At 37.9% G+C, this 22,079-nt stretch overlaps 3 protein-coding genes across 7 annotated transcripts; all 3 read left to right on the forward strand.

Annotated features, from left to right (window-relative positions):
* Positions 1-452: 452 nt before the first annotated feature.
* On the forward strand, positions 453-7,843 carry LOC111808899 (ACT domain-containing protein ACR12). Of its 2 annotated transcripts, none has more exons than XM_023695133.2 (11): positions 453-696; positions 2,266-2,320; positions 2,846-2,962; positions 3,418-3,512; positions 4,892-4,976; positions 5,107-5,166; positions 6,001-6,056; positions 6,222-6,327; positions 6,455-6,523; positions 7,444-7,540; positions 7,645-7,843. In XM_023695133.2, the coding sequence occupies exons 1-10, from the start codon at positions 539-541 to the stop codon at positions 7,504-7,506; spliced, it is 864 nt and encodes a 287-aa protein (XP_023550901.2). In that variant the 5' UTR covers positions 453-538; the 3' UTR covers positions 7,507-7,540; positions 7,645-7,843. The 2 variants fall into 2 exon arrangements, with proteins under 2 accessions (XP_023550901.2, XP_023550902.2); XM_023695134.2 differs by having other exon boundaries at positions 7,444-7,535.
* A 1,025-nt stretch (positions 7,844-8,868) lies between these two features.
* On the forward strand, positions 8,869-12,401 carry LOC111808900 (nifU-like protein 4, mitochondrial). Of its 3 annotated transcripts, none has more exons than XR_015411508.1 (7): positions 8,869-9,099; positions 9,179-9,340; positions 9,662-9,837; positions 10,954-11,057; positions 11,159-11,270; positions 11,922-12,092; positions 12,157-12,401. XR_015411508.1 is itself a non-coding variant. In XM_023695135.2 (6 exons), exons 1-6 carry the CDS (start codon positions 8,901-8,903, stop codon positions 11,988-11,990), a joined length of 822 nt encoding a protein of 273 aa, XP_023550903.2. In that variant the 5' UTR covers positions 8,869-8,900; the 3' UTR covers positions 11,991-12,401. The 3 variants fall into 3 exon arrangements, 1 of the variants encoding a protein (XP_023550903.2); XR_002817150.2 differs by having other exon boundaries at positions 11,922-12,047; positions 12,207-12,401; XM_023695135.2 differs by having other exon boundaries at positions 11,922-12,401.
* A 2,729-nt stretch (positions 12,402-15,130) lies between these two features.
* LOC111808902 (uncharacterized) lies at positions 15,131-21,840 on the forward strand. 2 transcript variants are annotated; one of them, XM_023695136.2, is made up of 14 exons: positions 15,131-15,489; positions 16,955-17,066; positions 17,161-17,273; positions 18,252-18,374; positions 18,465-18,637; positions 18,718-18,793; positions 18,874-18,960; positions 20,245-20,325; positions 20,420-20,452; positions 20,565-20,618; positions 20,691-20,732; positions 20,813-20,891; positions 20,972-21,042; positions 21,622-21,840. In XM_023695136.2, the coding sequence occupies exons 1-14, from the start codon at positions 15,298-15,300 to the stop codon at positions 21,715-21,717; spliced, it is 1,332 nt and encodes a 443-aa protein (XP_023550904.2). In that variant the 5' UTR covers positions 15,131-15,297; the 3' UTR covers positions 21,718-21,840. The 2 variants fall into 2 exon arrangements, with proteins under 2 accessions (XP_023550904.2, XP_086985685.1); XM_087129559.1 differs by lacking the exons at positions 16,955-17,066; positions 17,161-17,273.
* Positions 21,841-22,079: the final 239 nt, after the last annotated feature.

A 22,079-nucleotide genomic window follows, 5' to 3' on the forward strand; every position in this document is an offset into this window, starting at 1 on the left:
TAAAATTGTTATATATACACTAACACTACCATGGGTTTAAGTATCAACTGAAGTACAAAAAACGTTGAGCGTTCACTACACCTGTATCGACGTTCGATGTACTTCATCTTTCAAATCTTATTCACCTTCCATCGTATATCCCGAAGACGTGTATCAAAATCGTAATATATATAAACTAAAGAGGGTAAAATTAACAAATCTAATTAAAAAAAAAAAAAAAATACTTGGCTTAGAGAATAGAGGCCAATTGAAGAGAAGGATAGGATAAGTAACGTATGACTGCATGTATGGGATAAAAATACTTTTCCCCCAGAGTATAAACATACATGCCACGTAAGCATGACAGTGATGTTGAGTCAGTCATGTTCAAGTGGGTCCCGCATGCTGACGCAGCATTCCAAAACTCTTCCCTTTTTATAAAGAAAGAAACTCCGTCAGAAGAAGATCCCGTTTTCATATCGCGTAATAGCAGCACTACCGATAACGAACAAACTAGCTTACGGGGGGAGCACCCACCGATTCCGATCCATTTTATTCCATGGCCATGGCGACCTCGAGCTCCACCTTCATCGCTTCTTTCAACACTTCTCCTTATTTGTTTCCATGCCGGTCTAGGTTTTTGGAGTCGGAGTTTGTTGCTCATGTCTCTCACCGCGGCTTTGGCGGTGGTGCTAGCCTGATTTTCTTGCGGAAATGGTAAAGTTCGAGTATCGTGGAAGTTTGGATTTCTTATGTGCTTTTGTGTTTGGTATGAGCTGAAATGAAACTTACGTTGAATCTAAAAATCTTTGCATCTAGAACTGGTTAATTTTGGTTGATCGTCTGTTCGCCTTGCTTGCTTGCTCCAGGAGTTTATTGAATTGTCGATGGATCGATTTGCTTTATTTTGGTATTCTGTTTTATGGATGGCGTCAAAATTAGAAATGCGTCTGTTTAGTTGACTGTCCGGAGATTAAAAGTGTTGAGAATTATTGGGAGTGAGTCCCACATTGGTTAGTGGAAGGTCATGGGTTTATAAGTGAGGAATACTATCTCCATCCGCACGAGGCCTTTTTGGGAAGCCCAAAGCAAAGCTATGAGAGCTTATGCTCAAAGTGGACAATATCATACTATTGTGGAGAGTCGCGATTCCTAATATGGTATCAGAGCTGTGCCCTAAACTTAGCCATGTAATAGAATCCTCAAATATCGAACAAAGAATTGTGAGCCTCGAAGGTGTAGTCAAAAGTGACTAAACTGTCGAACAAAGGGTGTCTTTGTTCGAGGGCTCTAGAGAAAGGAGTCGAGCCTCGATTAAGGGTAGGCTATTCGAGAGCTCCATAAGCCTCAGGGGAGGCTTACAGTGTACTTTGTTCGAGGGGAGGCTTATAGTGTACTTTGTTCGAGGGGAGGATTGTTGAGAATTATTGGGAGTGAGTCACACATTGGTTAATTTAGTGGAAGGTCATGGGTGTATAAGTGAGGAATACTATATCCATTGGTACGAGGCCTTTTGGGGAAGTCCAAAGCAAAGCCATGAGAGCTTATGCTCAAAGTGGACAATATCATACCATTGTGGAGAGTCGCGATTCCTAACAAAAAGAGTAGGTTTTGAGCTTGGGATAGAAATTATTCGCTTCTTTAGAACTTGAACATGTGATATTTTGGGACGCAATGGCTTTTAATTTAGTTTGTAGTAACATTCGTTTGCTCCAGGACGTGTTAAGAAGATATGTCGTGTATTGCTGGTTACTTGTTTTTCTACGATTATGGAATGTTTGGTGTTGATACGTATCAGAGCAATGGGCCGAGTTTTTCTTATATTTTACGCAAGCATTTGATCGTCGTAATGTGGATTCTCTTTGATAATAAATTATTAGAAGCTGGCCGTTAGTTTCGTGAAGCAATGCTGGCTGATTGTCTGGGATGCTTTTATTCTTCAAAATATAATTCGGGCTCGTTCCATTTGTGCATTCTACAATCTGTTTGGATAGACGAGCATCCTACGATCTATTAATGATCTTTATGCCACTAGTTCATTCAATTCAAGATGTGATCTTACTTATAAAGTCAAGTTCTGTTGGTTGCTCTTTGGTTTTCTTTAATAATCGTTAAATATTAAGCAACCAGTTTAGACACCTTTTGATTTTCATCTACCTCAGCGATTCTCTAGCACTTCATTCTTCTAGCTCACTAAAACATGCGTCTCATGTATCTAATAGCCCTCTCTTGATTAATACCACTCAAGCTAACACTTATGCCCTATTTTTCTATGATCTTATGCAGGAATATTGTGAGCGCATCATCCAATGCCTTGAATGCAGTCAGTCCAGCATCATTGGTGAGTGACCAAAGAGTTTTGTACTTATCCTTAGTTTCTTACTCTTAACAGTTGGAGCCCAAACTCCTAGTTTTTTTTCTATTCCTGGTGTTTTTCTTTGCCTTTATTTGGTTCGTACTAGTTTTTGTATAGCCATTAAATGTCCTTCCGTTTACATCTATGACAGCATTTTTTTAAAAAAGAAAAGAAAAGAAGTTAGGCATCTCTTTTTTACTTTTTATTTTTTCGTCGATGTTCTTATTTCTTATTTATTTTTTCCCCAAGTGTGTGTATGTGTATTATGTTACTATATACTGTTTCAGTTGCCAAAAATATTGGACTTCAAAATCTCTGTTTGGTCGACCATCCAACAAGTTCAATTTTACATCAAGAGTTTGTGCATGTATTTTGCAAATACTTATAATCATGGACTGTTTGGATAATAAGATTTTATCGTGCAACAATTCCGTTTGTTAATCTTCATCTGTAATTATAAATCTGGATGACTTCAAAACTGTGCAATTGATGAAATATTTTTTACTCCAGGTTTTTGATGAAGATAATGACCCAATGCCCATAGTTCTCATAGATCAGGATTCAGACTCCTTTGCAACGATAGTGGAAGTCAGTTTTGGCGATCGCCTTGGAGCTCTTATTGATACGGTGACTTTTGCAGTTCCATTATCTTATGCTTTCTGGAAGTTGTGTTACAAGATTTCATGTATGTCATTATTCTTATCCATTATATGAAGTCAATTTGAGGTCGTCTTGTATAATGGAAATGCTAAAATACTGAAGTTAGATGTTGAGTTCAGGATTATATTTTGATTTCTTTCCAAGTAGTAATTCCTTTTCTATTTCAACATTGTATTCAGAGCTTATGGATGCAGGTGCGATACATGATCACAGAAATAACTTTTTGGCTTGTAGGAATCTTATGTGAATTTATTTCTAGCATCCTCACTTCTTGAAGAACGGCTTTGCTCTGAGTTAGAGCCAAGTCAATGCTTCCAGTTCTTTTCCTACTTTTTTTTAATTCATTACTTTTATTTAAATATCATCTGGTACTGAATACTGAATCATATTTTATCATCTTTTCTTGGATTTCTTGCTTGTAGATGAGAGCGTTAAAAGATTTGGGTTTGGATGTGGCCAAGGGAACTGTTAGCACAGAGGGACCAGTCAAGAAAACAAAATTTTATCTGACAAGACTGTGAGTCTTTTTTATTGCTTAGAATTGTCATTTGAGCTACTGTCTAATGCGGTTTCTAGTAGCTCCCTTGGTTATTCCAAATTTTCCACTTCACATGCTGCTTGCCTCACTTTTTCCTCATTTATATCCTATACATTTACTGTCTCGTTTCTTTATTTTATCTTCTTTTCTATGTTTTGGTGCCTGATCTCAAAGATGAAAGGAACTGTGATCCTTTGAACAATTTCAAAACAGAATTCACAAAAATGGTATGTTAGCAAATGGCAATATAAGGGTGGAAGTGGAAAATATATGAATCCACATACACTATATCACCATGTTAATCTTAAAAAAAAAAGAAAAAAAAACCTCTTCCTTTGCTTTCAAAATATCCCTAAAGCTTAAGCATGCTTGAATACATCGTCTTTCCTTTGCTCTTCCCTTTACCTCAAGTCTTTACCAATTTGCCGTACGATCGCTTTAGTTTATGGGGGAAAAGGATTGGGTAACTATATGAATCCAACGAAATTCAAGGAGATTAAAGCCCTCAAATTATATAAAATAAAATATAATTTGTCACAAATATTGATGGCCTAATAAGAAGCATGAATACAAACTAGATCTCACCTCCTCATTTTCCCTGTCACAGTAAAATTCAAGGAGATTAAAGCCCTCAAATTATATAAAATAAAATATAATTTGTCACAAATATTGATGGCCTAATAAGAAGCATGAATACAAACTAGATCTCACCTCCTCATTTTCCCTGTCACAGTAAAATTCAAGGAGATTAAAGCCCTCAAATTATATAAAATAAAATATAATTTGTCACAAATATTGATGGCCTAATAAGAAGCATGAATACAAACTAGATCTCACCTCCTCATTTTCCCTGTCACAGTAAAATTCCCATGATTTCTTTCCTTTCAAATTTAACAAAAAATAGACAATAGAAAGTTACTAGTCAAAAGAATTTTGGTCTTCAGAATGAAGGGACGTTCATGAGCAAGCTGCAGGAGAAGTCCCTATCTTTCATTGAAAGTTTTAAGTAGAAGAAAATTATGTTTAATGAGGCAGAGGCATAAAGTAGATAAGAAGACGATGCTGGGTCGTTTCGTAAAGGTCGTATGATGTCCCGTCTCCTGGTCTACACCCAAAACTCATGCATCAGCTATTTTTCCAGGATGTAGGCATGGCCTCTGCCTACTTCTAATATGTTATTGAGAGTATAGCCCCACATTCAGATTCTTAGTTCTGGTGTATGTCAGCATTCTGATAGCTTGTTACGTCCTGTTAATTGAGTATTTATTATTGGACTTTAATATTAGACCACATATGTGCTGTGCTATCTTGCACTACCTGCTCTTATATAACACATATTCTGATGTTTGTAATTGTAGAGACTCTGACCGGAAAGTAGAAGATCCTGATTTGTTGGAGAGCATTCGTTTAACCATCATCAACAACCTTTTGAAGTATCACCCTGTATGCATACTAAATAACTCTAACATACTAATGACTATCTTAATGTCTTGGATCTGACGTAGATCTCTTCCTTAACTTTCTGAATAGTTTCTTTTATTTTCTTTATCTTAGCTTTCTAGTTTCTTGGTAGGAATCTAGTCAACAGCTTGCAATGGGTGAGGCTTTTGGAATTCAACCTCCAGAGAAAAAGGTATAGCTTCCTTGATGCTCACAATCTCTTTTATGGATAAATAATTGTATTTAAAGAAAATAAAACCATACATCCAATCCAAGGAGTCTTTTGTAACTTCCTTTAGATGAGGTTTTCTCCTCTTTTTTATTTTATTTTATTTATAATTTCATATTATTACTATTTTAACAAGAAATAACTTCTCATTATATTAACGAAAACGAATAAAAGTTGAAGACATACAAACTCTCGAAAGGTTTAGGTTTTAAATAATTGGATTTAATTTGATATTGCAGAAGTATGAGTATCTTTTATAAATTTTGTTTACACAAATGTGGCTTTGATTATGTTTGTATGCACAATAGTAATATTGAAATTTTGTCTACTTGTGGGCTTTGATTGAACACTGATTACGGCCATTCAAGAGGCCTGGTGCCACCCCCCGACGACAACCTTCCTTAGCGTACATGACATTATTTTGTACTTCCCCTCTTCAAAGATATAATCTGTTTTTACTAGAAAATGACTTATTTGTTCCTACCTCCCCAATATGTACACATGTAATGCTACTTCATGATCCCCTTGCCATTTCGTTTGTGGGGGAAAGGAATTGAACGTTCTGCATTGTTCCTATAATTCCTCGAGTTAAATTGGCCATCATTGTATTGGAATGAAATTCTCTTCCCTTTAAATTGTTCTCAGTAATCTCATTCATTAGTCAGTTGCAAGTTGTTCCAAGATCTTGAGTGTAATTTTTGGTTCATCAGACTCCGGGGAATCCAATTAAAGTTTTTTTAATGCTAACGAGATTCGTATTCATGAAAGTAATCTCGATTTCTATTTTGCTTCATGCAGCTTGATATTGATATTGCAACTCATGTTCACGTGAAAGCTGATGGACCTAAAAGGAGGTTTGCTTTACTTGATTTAAAACAACTTGCTGCAATTTTGTTGTCAAAATTTTATTGCATTTCATCTCAAACTAATTGCCATTAGAGTACAATTCTGTAATGTAATTATAAAATTGGTAGAGTTAATTGTTAAATCATAATCTAGTTTTTATTTTCGATTTATAGCCTACTTTGTTTGGAGACAGCAGACCGACCTGGATTGCTGGTGGAAGTTATAAAAATACTTGCTGATATCAACATTGAGGTTGAATCGGCAGAGATAGATACGGAAGTAAAGCCTCCCTTCCCATCTCTCTCTCTCTCTCTCTCTCTCTCTCTCTCTCTCTCTCTCTCTCTCTCTCTCTCTCTCTCTCTCTCTCTCTGACTTGTCATGACAAAATTTAAACTCTGATCTCTAGGGATTGGTCGCCAAGGACAAGTTTCATGTCAGTTATGGGGGAGCTGCATTAAATAGTTCCTTATCTCAGGTAAATAACCTACATGATACATCAAATTCTGTGAGTTTGGGCATATTTTGGGGGTAGTGGTTTTAAAGGTAATATAATATTCTTGTTTTTAGCACATTTGGAAAAGAAATGAAGTGTTTTAAATGCTCAAACATGCTTATTTGTCGATTTACGCCCATCTGTTTAAGCATTGGTGATCCTGCCTGTTGGATGATGAAAGTCCCACATCGGCTAATTTAGGGAATGATCATGGGTTTATAAGTGAGGAATACTAACTCCATTGGTATGAGGCCTTTTGGGGAAGCCCAAAGCAAACCCACGAGAGCTTATGCTCAAAGTGGACAACATCATACCATTGTGGAGAGTTGTGTTCGTCTATCATGGTATCAGAGCCATGCCCTAAACTTAGTCGTGCCAATAGCTTGGTAAATCCTCAAATATCGAACAAAGAACTCCAAAAGAAAAGGAGTCAAGCCTCCTCGAAGGCAGTAAAAAATGACTAAGACTCCAAAAGGAGTCGAGCCTCGATTAAGGGGAGGCGCACTTTGTTCGAGGGGAGGTGTTGGATGATGAAAGTCCCACATCGGCTAATTTAGGGAATGATCATGGGTTTATAAGTGAGGAATACTAACTCCATTGGTATGAGGCCTTTTGGGGAAGCCCAAAGCAAAGCCACGAGAGCTTATGCTCAAAGTGGACAATATCCTACCATTGTGGAGAGTTGTGTTCGTCTATCCCTGCCTAGTGTCTTGGGACTAAAATGGTTTACCTTAAACTTGGGGGCCAAAAAATAGACAAACAAAAGAAACCTTAAAGTTCACGAACTCAATTGTGATTAGCAAAAGAAAAATCTACGAACAAACCTGAATTTGGAGGAATGAACTTTTAGCTTAACGAATCGTCCATTACGCTGTTTATGTTCAACGTGCTTTAACGTGCAGGTATTGGTAAATTGTCTACGTTACTACCTGCGGAGGCCCGAGACAGACGTAGATAGTTATTAAAATCTTGGGGAACATTGTCTCATCTCAATGTCAGGTTTGAAACTGTTTGTGAGCTCATACAAGTTCTCGATCGATCTGGGGGCCGAGGACCCTTTATTCGTGAGATCTCTCGTCAATTCTAAAATTTTATATTCTCAGATGCACTTGCTTTGGTTAGCTGCTGAATAACTCCGAAGCTGTTCATCCAAAGACCATATCTTGCCTGTGTAGAGTTCAGTTATTGTCTCACAACAAATGCTATCTTCCACGTCTGTTGGTATCTGTCCAAGACTCATCGTTGTTCTCACATACCAAATTAAAAAGGGATTTGAAGAATAAATTTGGTTATTTTCAAGTATTTAGTACTCAATTAGAAGCTCCTTAGAAGAAAATGCCTTCACACAGTTGTAAAATCTCCCTAAAACTGTCCACTTTAGAAGCACTTTTTTTTTTCTTTTTTAATTTTTAATTCCATAACCATGAAAAATAGTTTTTAAAAATCATTTTTTTTTTTGGAAGATGAAGTCTCACGTCGAGTAATTTAGGGAATGATCATGCGCTTATAATCAAAGAATACTTTCTCTATTGGTTTGAGGCCTTTTGGAGAAGCCCAAAGTAAAGTCATGAGAGCTTATGTTCAAAGTGGACAATATCATATTATTGTGGAGAGTCGTGTTCATTTAACATGGTATTAGAGTCATGCCCTAAACTTAGTCGTGCCAATAGATTGGTACATCCTCAAATGTCGAACAAAGGACTTTAGAAGAAAAGGAGTCGAGCCTTCTCGAAGGCAGTAAGACTCCAAAGGAGTCGAACCTCGATTAAGGGGAGGCGTATTTTGTTCGAGCGGAGGTGTTGGATGATGAAAGTCTCACATCGACTAATTTAGGGAATGATCTTGAGTTTATAATCAAAGAATACTCAGGAAACTCAAATAAAGCCATGACAACTTATGCTCAAGTGGATAATATCATTCTGAGAGTCGGGTTCATTTTTACTATTTTTATTTGTTCATTTTTACCATTTTTATAATAAAAAATAAAAATAGAGGTAGACAGAAAATATATAAAAAAAATACTTTGATTCAACCGTAGACAGAAAATATATAAAAAAAATACTTTGATTCAACCATTTATGATATATATGTCTTTATATTTAAATAATTTTTATGTACTTAAAAATAACTATTTTTCAAATAAAATTATAACAAATGGTCTAAATTAATTTATATTTGCTTTATTATTATTATTATTATTATTATTATTTTACCAGTTACTAATTACTCAACACGAACAAGATTAGACCGAACCGAACAACCCGAACTGAACCGGCGCTCTATGCGTCAGCACCACGCTGTTAACCGCTAGGTATTTAACAGGAAGAACTCTTCAATTTGCAAGAACCGCGAGGGAAAAATGAGGGGCTTAGGAAGTTTGATTGTGCGAGCTCGAAGAATTTCAACACTGGGTTCTCATGGAGGTGGGAAGATTCGATTCTTCTCAGCCGCAACAACTTCTTCTATATTCGGCGGAAAAGAAGCTGTTTCGTGTTCTGTATCGTCAAGAACTTGCTCCGATCCCTTCTTGCGTTCATGGAGATGGAGTCAATTTGGAGGTGCGTGAGCTTTGACGAACCATCATTGGAATCAGCTGTGTTTGTTTTTGAATAATCTGTCGTATTTTGTTGCATTCAGGACAAAAAAGAACAATGTTCATTGAAACTCAGTCAACACCGAATCCTTCATCTCTCATGTTCTATCCTGGAAAGCCTGTTATGGAAGTTGGGAGTGCTGATTTTCCTAATGCGCGCTCTGCTATGAACTCCCCACTAGCAAAGGCTCTTTATGGTGTTGATGGTACATATTCTGAACTTATGATATCTTTTTAGGTTTCTGTTGGATTTTCAATTTGGAATACCCGCTTCCTTTTATCTGAATTTTAAAGAGTTTAAGATATATGCTTGCATTTTAGAGGTCTGGAATTATATCGACATTGAACTGAGACATGGAATATTATTATTAATCAGTTTATAGCCAGCTGAGAGTAGGAGAGTTGTGAGGCATAGTAAAGAAGTGCTAGTTTGAAGTTTAATTGATATATGACTTGGTGTTGGTTTACAAGTGTTCTTACTGGTTTTACTGATTCCTGGCGTGGGGCGTTCTTGATTGCTTGTGCAGGTGTTATCCGAGTCTTCTTTGGATCAGATTTTGTTACTGTAACAAAGTCAAATGAGGCTTCGTGGGATTTCCTTAAGCCTGAAATTTTTGCTTCAATCATGGACTTCTATTCTTCTGGACAACCACTATTTCTAGACGCTAATACTGCTGCTGCCATGGATACAGCCATCAACGAAGTATGTCTTCTAACTGCAAATTAATCCACTTTCTTGTTAGAGTTTTACTCATTAAAAAACAAGTTAATTTTTTAGATCACACGGTGTTCTCTTCTCGTCGAACTTTTACATATTGGTTAGAAATAAGAAAGTAGAACACTCATTTACGTTTTTTTCTCTCTCGGGATATTTATGATAATTTTATATTAGGTTATGTTTTGATCACAAATTATGCAATTCTATATGGTTCTCTTTCTCTCTTTCGATACTCGACATGATATAATACTAGGTCAAATGTGAGTTCCTTGGTGAAATGAAACCACACTAATTGATATACATAGATTTTATGTTCCTTAAGTGCTAATATAGAACTATGAACATTTAATATCATCATACATCGGATTAAAAGTACTTGAGGCTCATGGTATTAATAGAGTAATGTGGTGCCTTGCAGTTCCATTTCTACTTTTTTGGATACAACTTTGGCTAAGAACTTGTTTTCTGATCTTCATATTGGTCATTTTGATGGACATTCGATTTTCTCTTAAGTCAAATTAGTTACATTTTTTCTGTCCTGTCGTTAAGAAACGGGTTTTTCTTTAATATAAAGTGAGGGATATACAAGCTACTGTGCCACTTGTGGAGACCTAGAGAACTGAAAAGGAATTACACAAAGATACTGTAATTGTAATTTTTGTTTTCAATCACTGAAGTTCTCTTGTTAGCTGTTATTAAAATTAGTAGAAGAAGTTGAGTTAAGCCCAGCGCTAGCAGCTATTGTCCTCTTTAGGCTTTCCCTTTCGGGCTTCCCCACAAGGTTTTTAAAACTCTTCTGCTAGGGTGAGGTTTCCACACCCTTAAGGGTGTTTCGTTTTCCCCCCAACCGATGTGGGATCTTACAAGTTACTTACCTAAAAGATGAGTATGTCAATGTCTTTCTATTATATGTCAAAATTTATTTGTAATATTTCAATTTGAGGTTTGACTTTGTGGTCGTTGTTTTCTGTGCTGCAAGTATTGAATCTTTCAAAGTTATATTTGTCATGTTGGAATCTGAAACATCATAAATTTTTATTATTCTAGTAGTTGGAAACAGCTTGATTCTTAATAGATCTGTCCACTTGTGCCTTTATTTAGGATGATTCTGAAACTGTTGCTATGATTAAAGAGCTGCTTGAGACTCGTATTCGACCAACAGTGCAAGATGATGGTGGAGATATTGAATACAGGGGATATAATGAGTAGGTTTTTCAGTTACAGGCGTTCCGTAAAGCATTAGGAGTGTATGCATGATTGCTTTTATATGGTTATATATTGAATTTTCCATTTCTATCTTCTTCAGAGAAACTGGAATTGTCAAATTGAGAATGCAGGGAGCATGCAGTGGCTGCCCAAGCTCATCCGTCACTCTAAAATCTGGCATCGAAAATATGTTGATGCATTATGTACCAGAGGTGAGAGTTATGTAATCTTTGTATTTGTAAGCTCATGTTCAATGAGAAGCATATCCAATATTCCACTTGGACATCTAGGTAGGTCCTCCATGCATATTGCTTTTGTTCCCTTCTTTTACACGATACCCGACCCGAGGTGTCCTACAGGCATATTTCTTAATTTAGTTGCATGATGGAAGTATTGAGCTTCAATACACACTGACACCACCAGCTGGAATGAAGGACTTTTTGTTTCTTTTTAAATAAGAGGAATGGCAGGACATTGCACTATATAATTGAGATTGAATCTAAGTTTTATGACTAAGAACAGTTGGTTTTCCAACTTCAAACTGAAACTTGCTATATGCAAGATATTTGCTACTGTTCATGTTTTACTGAAAATAATCTTATGAAATGCAACATGGTCGATGGATAACAAGAATGCATCGACGAACACCGCATGTTTGATAAGACGAAAGACAATGTACCCTAGAGAGCCAACGTAGAAAATCACTCACTTCAAAGGGAGAAAATTGAAATAGAATAATGTTACACAGCTGCTTAGTTCTAGTATATAGGTTCTTTCTTCCTCTTTTGTTTTTATGCTTCTCAGATCCATAAACATCTTTTTTTGGAATATCTATGATTTGAATGTCTATTCTCAATTTTTAGGTGAAGGGCGTGGAACAAGAATTTGACGTCGAGGAAGAGGATGTAAAGTCAACCAGCCAGATGGAGTAAAAGATGAGTTGGTCTATTTATTCTATGTTATGTTGAGCCACAACACTGATCTTGAGGGTGAGCCCTTACGAGTTGGTTGTTTCATTCTTTGTTAGATTGAACTGCAACACTGATCTTGAGGGTGAGCCCTTACGAGTTGGTTGTTTCATTCTTTGTTAGATTGAAGTGCAACACTGATCTTGAGGGGTGACCATACGGGTACTTGTTATTATGCAGAGAATAAAAAGGGCGTCATGGTTGAATTATTTCATGGTTTATAGAGTAGAGTACCATATACTTTTGTTCCTTGCTAAGAAAAGAAGTCTGTGGAACTGGGATTCCATGGACTTGCCATATTTTGGACATGACGAACATATATGGTAAACATAAGAGAGATTTGATTGTTCATTCAATAATAACATTTTTGTTCTATATCCTAGAATGCTGAGACGACTTCGAAAATTGCTGGTAATATTGCCATCTTATAAGGTCAACCAGAGCATAGCTGAGTGATAATGTAACAGCCCAAGCCTACCGCTTGTAGATATTGTTCTCTTTGGGCTTTCCCTCTCGGACTTCTCCTTAAGGTTTTTGCAACGCGTCTGCTAAGAAGAGGTTTATACACCCTTATAAATAATGCTTCGTTCCCCTCTCTAACCGATGTGGGACCTCATAATCCACTTCCTTCGGGTCCAGCGTTTTCGCTGGCACTCATTCCCTTCTCCAATCAATGTGGGACTGCCTAATCCACCCCCGTGGCACCCAACGTCCTTGCTGGCACACTGACTCATGTCCACCCCCTCCTCACTGGTAAATTACCTGGTGTCTTGCTCTGATACCATTTGTAACAGCCCAAGCCCACTGCTAGCAGATATTGTTCTCTTTGAGTTTCTTTCAGACTTCTCCTCAAGTTTTTTAAAACGCCTCTACTAGGGAGAGGTTTCCACACCCTTGTAAATAATGTTTCGTTCCTCTCTCCAACCGATATAGGATCTCACATATAAAGTCACCAATTACCATCTTAAATGTATCTGTGTAGTAGAATGAAGCCATTTTTCTCTAGGTTGAGATTTTCATTTTCTGTAAAATTTAGTTGGGAAGCTTGACAACACTGTGTTTAATGCATAGCTTTATTGCTAAGTTGCTTAATCTTTTTGACTATGAATGTTGGAAAGCATGGATGTTATTGTTACTTCATATCTGCATGTAATTTCCTAAAGTTCATTGGTTGATCTGTGATTATGGCTTTCAAATATTCAAATGCCTCCTTTACTCAATTATTTTGTTGAGTGTGACATCTTTAAGGTAAGTATTGCATGCTGCATCAACCAACCAGCCTGCTTTCGTAGGCTCCGGATCGACGAGGCAATTCATGTGAGGTTCGGCTAATGCATGCTGAAAGAACTTTCTATTTGGTACGTTTTTTCCTTCCCTTCTTCCTCCCCTTTATTCGTGAATAGTCGGGCTCACTCTATTGAACTACATTTAGTGGTAAAATATTAAATCTTCGGTAGGTAGTCACCGTAGCTTGGAAGTTTCGTAAGCTTTTTCCTTCCTTATTCCTCCTCTTTATTCGTGAGTATTCGAGCTCACTCGACTGCACAACATTTAGTTATAAAATATTTTATTAAGCATTTGATTCATGGATCAACGAGATATAAACTTGCAAGGAAAATCGATCAACTTTTTCACCATTTCAAAAATTTAGAGATTTCTTAGAATCTTTTAAAGATTCATGGATCAAATATACACAAAACGGATAATTTAAATTAAGTTCATAAATTAACCTAATTTTTATATATGGTTTCTTGGTTGGATACATAGGAATGGATGGCAATTGGGCAATTCTTAGTATGTCCACTAGGCACTTTAGTCGATTTCAACTTATTTAATTGTTATTATTATTTTTAAATACCTTTTAAGCAAGCAAATTACATTGTATATTAATCTGTGATTCATTATTATTTATTTATTATCGTTTTTATATGTTTATTTAATTGTTCTTTATATTTTAAATATAAGCTACAATTAATTCCCAGCTAATGCTATTGCCTTAGATAGAGATGCATGTTTTTATAACTTAAATTGAATTTTGTAAACATTTATAAAAAATTAAAAAAAAAAAAAATTATAATAACAAAACATATAAACTCAAAATTTACCCACTTAATTTTCAAAAATTAAAATATTTTCAAATAGAGTCCTGGGTTAGTATTATTATATTTGAAATTTTAATTTTGTGTTTAATTAACCTAAAATTTTTAATTTTATAACTAATAAATAAATTATTTTCTAAATTTTTTAAAAAATAAAAGAATTACTAGATATTTTTTTTAAAATTCAATGATCATATAGACACAAATTTAGAAGTTTATGGCTGGAACTATTCGTGTTCATCCAAACATTTACTTTTGAGTTCGTCACGGGCTAAAATTGACAACTTATAAAGTCCGGGTTTTTATTATTAAAATAATAATAATAATAATACATTCAATTATTAATATAAAAAGTAAAGGACGCGATACGTTACTAGGAGGCAGTGGATATGAGGGCATGCTTCATACTTTATTTTGATGCCTTTTCTGTAATAAATATTACATTCCACTCGCAACCAATGGAACGCCACACGCCTTCCGCACGCCACCTTGTGGGCGCGCGTGGCCTGCCCATCCGCCACGTCACACACACATTGACCAACTTCCTATATTTTAGTTTCTTTTATATATATATATATATATAATTATTTATTTATTTATTTTTAATGTTGGCTAAATTATAGTATATGGGACGGATAGGAGATTCGATTTGGTTTGCGGGGATGACATTTTTTTAGTCGAGTCAACCTAATGAATTCTAACCGATATTAATGATGCGCTGTGATTTGTAAATGTGATTTTAGTTATTAATACAACTTGTGTTATGGATAATAATATATTTTTAAATAATTAAAAAAATAACTCAATCCAACTTGGGTTGAGTTGTAAACTTTGTTTGGGTTGTTCTCGTTGTTCGATTAATCAACCCATAATTTCGGTTGGTCCAAAAAACTTTAAAAAATCCAGCGTGGACACACGTTGCCACGTATGCATATTACATCAGCAGCGCCACCCCTCTTGGGTCTTGCTCTCTTCTTCTCCCTCTTTATATTTAGTTTTTGTCCTCAAATTTATTTATTCATTTGTTTCCCTTCCCCTGAAAACTTGGGGATCTGTTGGTTTTGGCGGTTTTTTACACAGAACATTACAGAAACGAATAGCCTGCTATAGATATCTATATGTATTGATTTGTGTTGGTTGATACTCAGACGGCAAGATTTTTGGGTTCGAAGATGCATCTGGCGGCGTGGAAATGTGGGTTTGGAGAGCTTAGGCCTTTGGTGCACTTGTTGTTGCCTTTATGCGTCCATTGGATTGCTGAAGAAATGACTGTTTCTGTTCTTGTTGATGTTATCACTAATGCTCTTTGTCCTGGAAACCCCACTTGCCCTCAAGCTATTTACTTCAATGGAACTGAGCAAACGGTGAATTTTCCATCTCATTTGATTCCTGCCAGTTGAATTTCTCTGTTTATGCTTCTCTGTTCTTGTTTATGGTGTTTTTAATTTGTTTGATTTGGTAATATGCTTACTTCTAATGTTTCTAGTTTGTTTTAAGTGATCGTTTTGGTAACTTGTGCTGATTTTGAGTGTATGTTGACTTTTTAAGTATTTTAAATGTCCCTCGAAAACATTTGGAAATTCTTTCGAAATAGAGAAAATTAGAGCTCCATCGTAGTTTGAACCATTGCTTTAGGGCCACGTTTCATGGGTATCGATGATGGTGACAACCCAAGCCTGCCACTAGCAAATATTGTTTACTTTAGCCCGTTACGTATCGCTGTCAGTTTCACGGTTTTAAAACGCATATACTAGAGAGAGGTTTTCATATCCTTATAAGGAATGTTTCGTTTCCCTCTCCAACCTATGTGGGATCTTACAATTCACCCCCTTGGAAGGACTCAACATCCCGTTCACACACCATCTGGTGTCTGGTGGCTCTCATAATCCACCCTCCTTGGGGGCCCAACATCCTCGTTGGCGCACCGCCCAGTGTTTGCCTTTTTTGATACCATTTGTAACAGCCAAAGTCCACCACTAGTAGATATTGTCTACTTTGACCCGTTACATATCGCCCTCAGCCTCACGGTTTTAAAATGCGCCTGTTAAGGAGAGGTTTCCACACCCTTATAAGAAATACTTCGTTCCCTCTCCAACCGATGTGGGATGGATTGTGAGATCCTACATCGATTGGAGAGGGAACGTGTGTCAGCGAGGACGCTAGGTCCCGAAGGGGGTGGATTGTGAGATCCCACATCGGTTGGAGAGGAAAACGAAACATTCTTTATAAAGGTGTGGAATCCTCCCCAAGCAGATGCGTTTTGAAAACCTTAAGGGAAGCCCGAAAGGGAAAACTCAAAGAGGACAATATCTGCTAGCGGTGGGTTTGGGCTGTTACAAATGGTATCAAAGCTAGATACCGAACGATGTGCCAATGGGGAGTCTGAGCCCTGAAGGGGGTGGACACGAGGCGGTGTGCCAGCAAGGACGTTGGGCCTCGAAGGGGGTGGATTGGGGGGTTCCACATCGATTGGAGAAGAGAACAAGTGCCAACGAGGACGCTAGGCCCCGAAGGGGAGTGGATTGTGAGATCCCACATCGGTTGAGGAGTAGAACAAAACATTCTTTATAAGGGAACGAGTGCTAGCGAGGACGCTAGGCCCCAAAGGGAGGTGGATTGTGAGATCTCACATCGGTTGGGGAGGAGAACAAAACATTCTTTATAAGGATGTGGCAATCTCTCCATAGCATACGCGTTTTAAAAACCATAAAGGGAAGCTCAACAAAAAAAGCTCAAAGAAAACAATACCTACTAACGATGGGCTTGGGCATAGAACTGATAACGAGGGTAACAAAAATGACGTTCTTAGCTTTCTCTTTTGAATCACAGGTCGTTGGAATCTTCAAAATGGTAGTTCTTCCACTGCTCGGTCAGCTTGCGGACGAGTATGGTCGAAAACCTTTGCTACTACTAACAATATCAACAAGCATATTTCCTTTTGGTATGTTTCTATGTCCATATCCAATATGAAAACCAGATGTTCTTAATTTTTCCTTCCAAATTTTGAAGTTTTTGTTTATGCATCTTTGTCTCAGGCGTTCTTGTTTGGGATCAATCCAAGGCTTATATATATGCTTACTATGTGCTTCGTACAATAGCAAAGATACTGAGTCAAGGCAGCATATTCTTCATTTCTGTTGCATATGCTGTAAGGATAACATCTTATATTGTTTTAATTTTGTTTATGGCATTCTTTGATAGCATTATCATTGTTAGTTTTGTGTTGGATAATGGAATACAACATGGTAACATAAGCATAGCTCAATGGTTATGACGATGACTCGCCCTTTTGATGTTAGGTTACCCCATTTCGCTCACTTTGAGAACCAAAAACCGAGTTTTTGGAATCTATTCTTTGAATTTACGATGTTTAAAAAGGGTTTGTAGTAAACGAGCTCAAATTTTTGTTTGCACTGCGATCAATTATTGTGAGATCTCATATCGATTGTGGATTGTGAGATGCCACAATGGTTGAAGAGGGGAACGATCCATTCTTTATAAGGGTGTGGAAACCTCTTCTTAATAGACATGCTTTCAAACCTTGAGAGGAAGCTCATAAGGGAAAGCCCAAAGAGGACAATATCTACTAGCGGTGGTCTTGGACTGTTACAAATGATATCAGAGCCAGTCACCAGACGGTGTGTCGAAGTAAGACTAGACCCTCTCCATAAAAGACATGTTTGAAAAACCTTGAGGGGAAGCTCGAAAGGGAAAGCCCAAAGAGGACAATATCTGTTAATGGTGGTATTAGGCTGGTACAAATGGTATCAGAGCCAATCACCGGACGGTACCAGACATTGGTCAAAGTAGGGCTATACCCTCTCCATAGAAGACACGTTTTAAAAACCTTGAGGGAAAACATGGAAGGGAAACTCTAAAAGGACAATATCTACTAGCGGTAGGTTTTGGCTATTATAAACAGTATCAAAGCTAGTCACTGGTCGAAATAGGGCTATACCCTCTCCATAGAAGACGCGTTTTAAAAATCATGAGGGAAAACCCGAAAGGAAAAGTCCAAAGAGAACAATATCTGCTAGCGGTGGGCTTGGAATGTTACAGTTATGGTCTTAACTTCATGTTTTGAGGGAAAGTTTTTGCAGTCTTTTTAAGCTTTTCCAACTTGTAGGCAGATCTTGTACATGAAAGTAGGAGAGCTGCAGTCTTTGGTTGGATCACTGGCCTTTGTTCCGCTTCCCATGTCGTCGGAAACTTGCTAGCACGGTTTCTACCCGAAAAGTACATTTTCTTGGTGCGAATCTCCCCTCTCTAGCATCATAGATTTAACACTCATAATTTCATGTTCCATTGATCACACCAAGAACTCACTTCTCCGTTTCAGGTCTCAATCGTTCTGTTGATCTTTTGTCCCATCTACATGTATTTCTTCCTGGACGAGACCGTAGAACGAGTACCAAAGAGCGATGGAGAGCCCGGTTGCTTATCAAAGACGGTCGACGTTCTTAATAGACGATTCGGAACCATGAGAGATGCAGCTGGAATAGTCCTTGACAAGTATGTTCTTTCTAGCTTTTATGTTTTTCTGTCATGTTTGCAAAGTGTGTCATGTTGAAGAGCTCCATCTTGTTTTGCAGTCCAACACTTAGGAGCATAACTTATGTTTCTTTCTTCCTTAAGTTGGGAATGACTGGCATCACTAGTGTTCTAATGGTATGTTTTGATGAAGATATGAGTTGGACTTTAATCTTTTTATATGATATCATTAACTGATAATTTTAGAGTTTTTGTAGTTCTATTTGAAGGCGGTTTTTGGCTTTGATAAAAACCAAAACTCGGAAATCTTGATGCTCGTCGGATTCGGCTCAATTTTCACTCAGGTAAATTCATTTCTAATAAGAACGGAAAAAACAGTCTTGTTCAGTAACAGTTTAAGTCCACCGCTATCAGATATTGTCCTCTTTGGACTTTCCCTTTCGGGCTTCCCCTCAAGGTTTTTAAAACGCGTATGTTAGGGAGAGGTTTCTACACCCTTTATAAACAATGTTTCGTTCTCCTCTCCAACCGAGGTGAGATCTCACAATCCACCCCCCTTTGGAGCTCAACGTCCTTGTTGACACTCATTCCATTCTCCAATCGATGTGGGACCCCTCACTCTATCCCCCTTTCGCGATCCAACGTCTTTGCCAGCACACCGCCTCGTGTCCACCCTCCTTCTAGGTCCAGTGACCTTGTTGGCACACCACCTTGTGTCTACCCTCCTTTGGGGCCCAGCGTCCTTGCTGGCACACCGCCTTGTGTCCACCCCCTTTAGGGCCCAGCGTCTTTGCTGGCACACCGCTTTGTGTCCACCTCCCTTTGGGGACCAACGTCCTTGTTGGCACACCGCCTCGTGTCCACCCCCCTTCGGGGCCCTGCGTCCTTGCTGGCACACCGCCTTGTGTCCACCCCCTTCAGGGCCCAGCGTCTTTGCTGGCACACTGCCTTGTGTCCACTCCCCTTCGAGGCCTAGCGTCCTTGTTGGCACACCGCCTCATGTGCACCCCCTTCGAGGCCCAGCGTCCTTGCTAGCACATCGCTTCGTGTCCACCCCCCTTTGAGGCCCAGCGTCTTACACCGCCTTGTGTCCACCCCTATTCGAGGCCCAGCGTCCTTGTTGGCACACCGCCTCGTGTCCACCCCCCTTCAAGGCCCAGCGTCCTTGCTGGCACACCGCCTCATATCCACCTCCCTTCAGGGCCCAACATCCTTGCTGGCGCACTATCTCGTGTCCACCCTCATACGGAGCCCAGCATCGCTGGCACACCACCTCGTGCCACCCTCCTTGGGGGATCAGCCTCCTCACTGGCACATTGCCTGGTGTCTAGCTCTAATATCATTTGTAACAGCCTAAGCTCACCACTAACAAATATTATCCTCTTTGGACTTTCCCTCAAGGTTTTTAAAACCCGTATGCTAAAGAAAGGTTTCCACACCCCTTATAAACAATGCTCCATTCTCTTCCCCAACCAACGTGGGATCTCACAACAACAAACACAAACTGCATCCATCTTCAACTTTCCATGGATTTCTTCAACACCATTACCGAAAATCGTCGTCCTCATATCAGTTAGATTAAACACTTCAATACTCATTGAAAGAAAACTGTTCAAATTCCCTTTCAGATGTTGGTGCTACCACTTATAAATCCACTGATAGGCGAGGAAGCTATACTATGCTTGGCAATACTTGCATCAGTAGCTTATGTGAGTCATTTCATCTTACATTTATAACCTCCCCTTTATTAGCTCCATCAAAAATAGAGCCCTAAAAGCTTCTTCTTTTGTTTTGGCTATACAGGCATTGTTCTATGGCTTGGCATGGGCAGCATGGGTATGAACTTCAAAAACTCAAACAAATCACTTAAAATTTTCTTCAACTTTAGCAGTTTGATCTGTTTTTTGAGTCTTTTAATCTCATAAAAGATGTTTTTGTCCTCTCTCAGGTAGCATACTTAGCTGCCTCATTTAAAGTCATATATGTCTTAGCAAGGCCTGCAGTAAGTGTCCAAGAACAAAAAAGATGAACTCTTATAATCATAATTTTCTAATCATTCCCAAATCATTTACAGATTTACGCAATTGTCTCGAAAGCTTCGAGCTCGAACAATCAGGTTAGCAAAGCTGTCGATTTTATTGCTATCGAAAAAATTATTAAGGTCCCGTTTGATACTGTTTTTTTTATCGACGACAGGGGAAGGCTCAAGGATTTGTTGCTGGTGTGGAGTCAATAGCAAGCTTATTGTCACCACTTGTTATGAGTCCCTTGACCTGTGAGTGACTTTGGTTCATTGCTTCTTCTCCTTTTACTGCTTGTTGGAGAACTGATCATGTTCATGTTTGATTATTTCAGCATGGTTCATTTCTAGTGATGCCCCTTTTGATTGTAAAGGCTTTAGCATTGTCTGTGCCTCCATATGCTTGGTAAAACGTCTCTTTCCCTATCGATAGTGTTCGGGTTGCTCGGGTTGTTCGGGTTATTAGTTTATTTGAGTTACATTGAGGTCAAGTAAATCAACGTTTTAAGGGTTTTTTTAAATTTATGAACTGTGATATTCCACATTGGTTGGAGATGAGAACGAAACACTATTTACAAGGGTGTGGAAACCTTTCCCTAACAGACGTGTTTTAAAGCCTTGAGGGGAAGCCCGAAACGGAAAGCCCAAATAAGACAATATTTACTAGTGGTGGGCTTGGACTGTTACATGAACTTATAAGACATGGACGTCTATTGAAAGGTTGGTTCAGATCCGAATTATACTCGACGTATCAAGCCAATGGGTTGTAAACGTGTTCGAATTGAGTTAAGTTTAAGCAAATGAGTGTTTTAAGGATTAGTTTACAAGTTCTTTTTAAATCACGGTGTAAATTTCGTTTTGGTCCCTAAACTTTTAAAATTTCTATTTTAGTCCTTCAACTTTTTAAAAACGACGATTTTAGCATCTACTCTTATTGAATTAAACCAAACCGACCCGAATATTTACGAGTTTCGTGTTGGGACAGGTGATTTCTTTATGGCATGGATGTTGCCTGCTGAAAGGACATGAAAGCAAGGAGGAGGAGGATGCCCTTGAGACACCATTTTTTAACAATGCTTAAATGTTGAATTTTAAACTTTTATGTAAATAATAGTAATATTCTCCAATTTAAATATGAATTTTAGGTCTTATACGATTGACATTTTCGTTATAACCTTAAAATATGAATGATAATTTTGAGTAATTATGCGTACGTGTTAAAAATTTGTTATTAGTATGATTTCAACAAACATTATGATCCATTACAACGGTTCGGTAGATAAGATATCAATTATTATTAACGTTTCAATTTCTCACTCTCGTAACTATTGAGCTTAAAAAGGACAGATCTGAACCGTCCATTTTTAATCAAGGCGTCAAATTTTCACCGTTGGATATATTTCGTACAACTATGAGTTTGATATAGAAACGAGAGATGAATCA

The sequence above is a fragment of the Cucurbita pepo genome, chromosome 13, assembly GCF_057944985.1.
Source record: "Cucurbita pepo subsp. pepo isolate OVF chromosome 13, ASM5794498v1, whole genome shotgun sequence".
Lineage (NCBI taxonomy): Eukaryota > Viridiplantae > Streptophyta > Magnoliopsida > Cucurbitales > Cucurbitaceae > Cucurbita > Cucurbita pepo.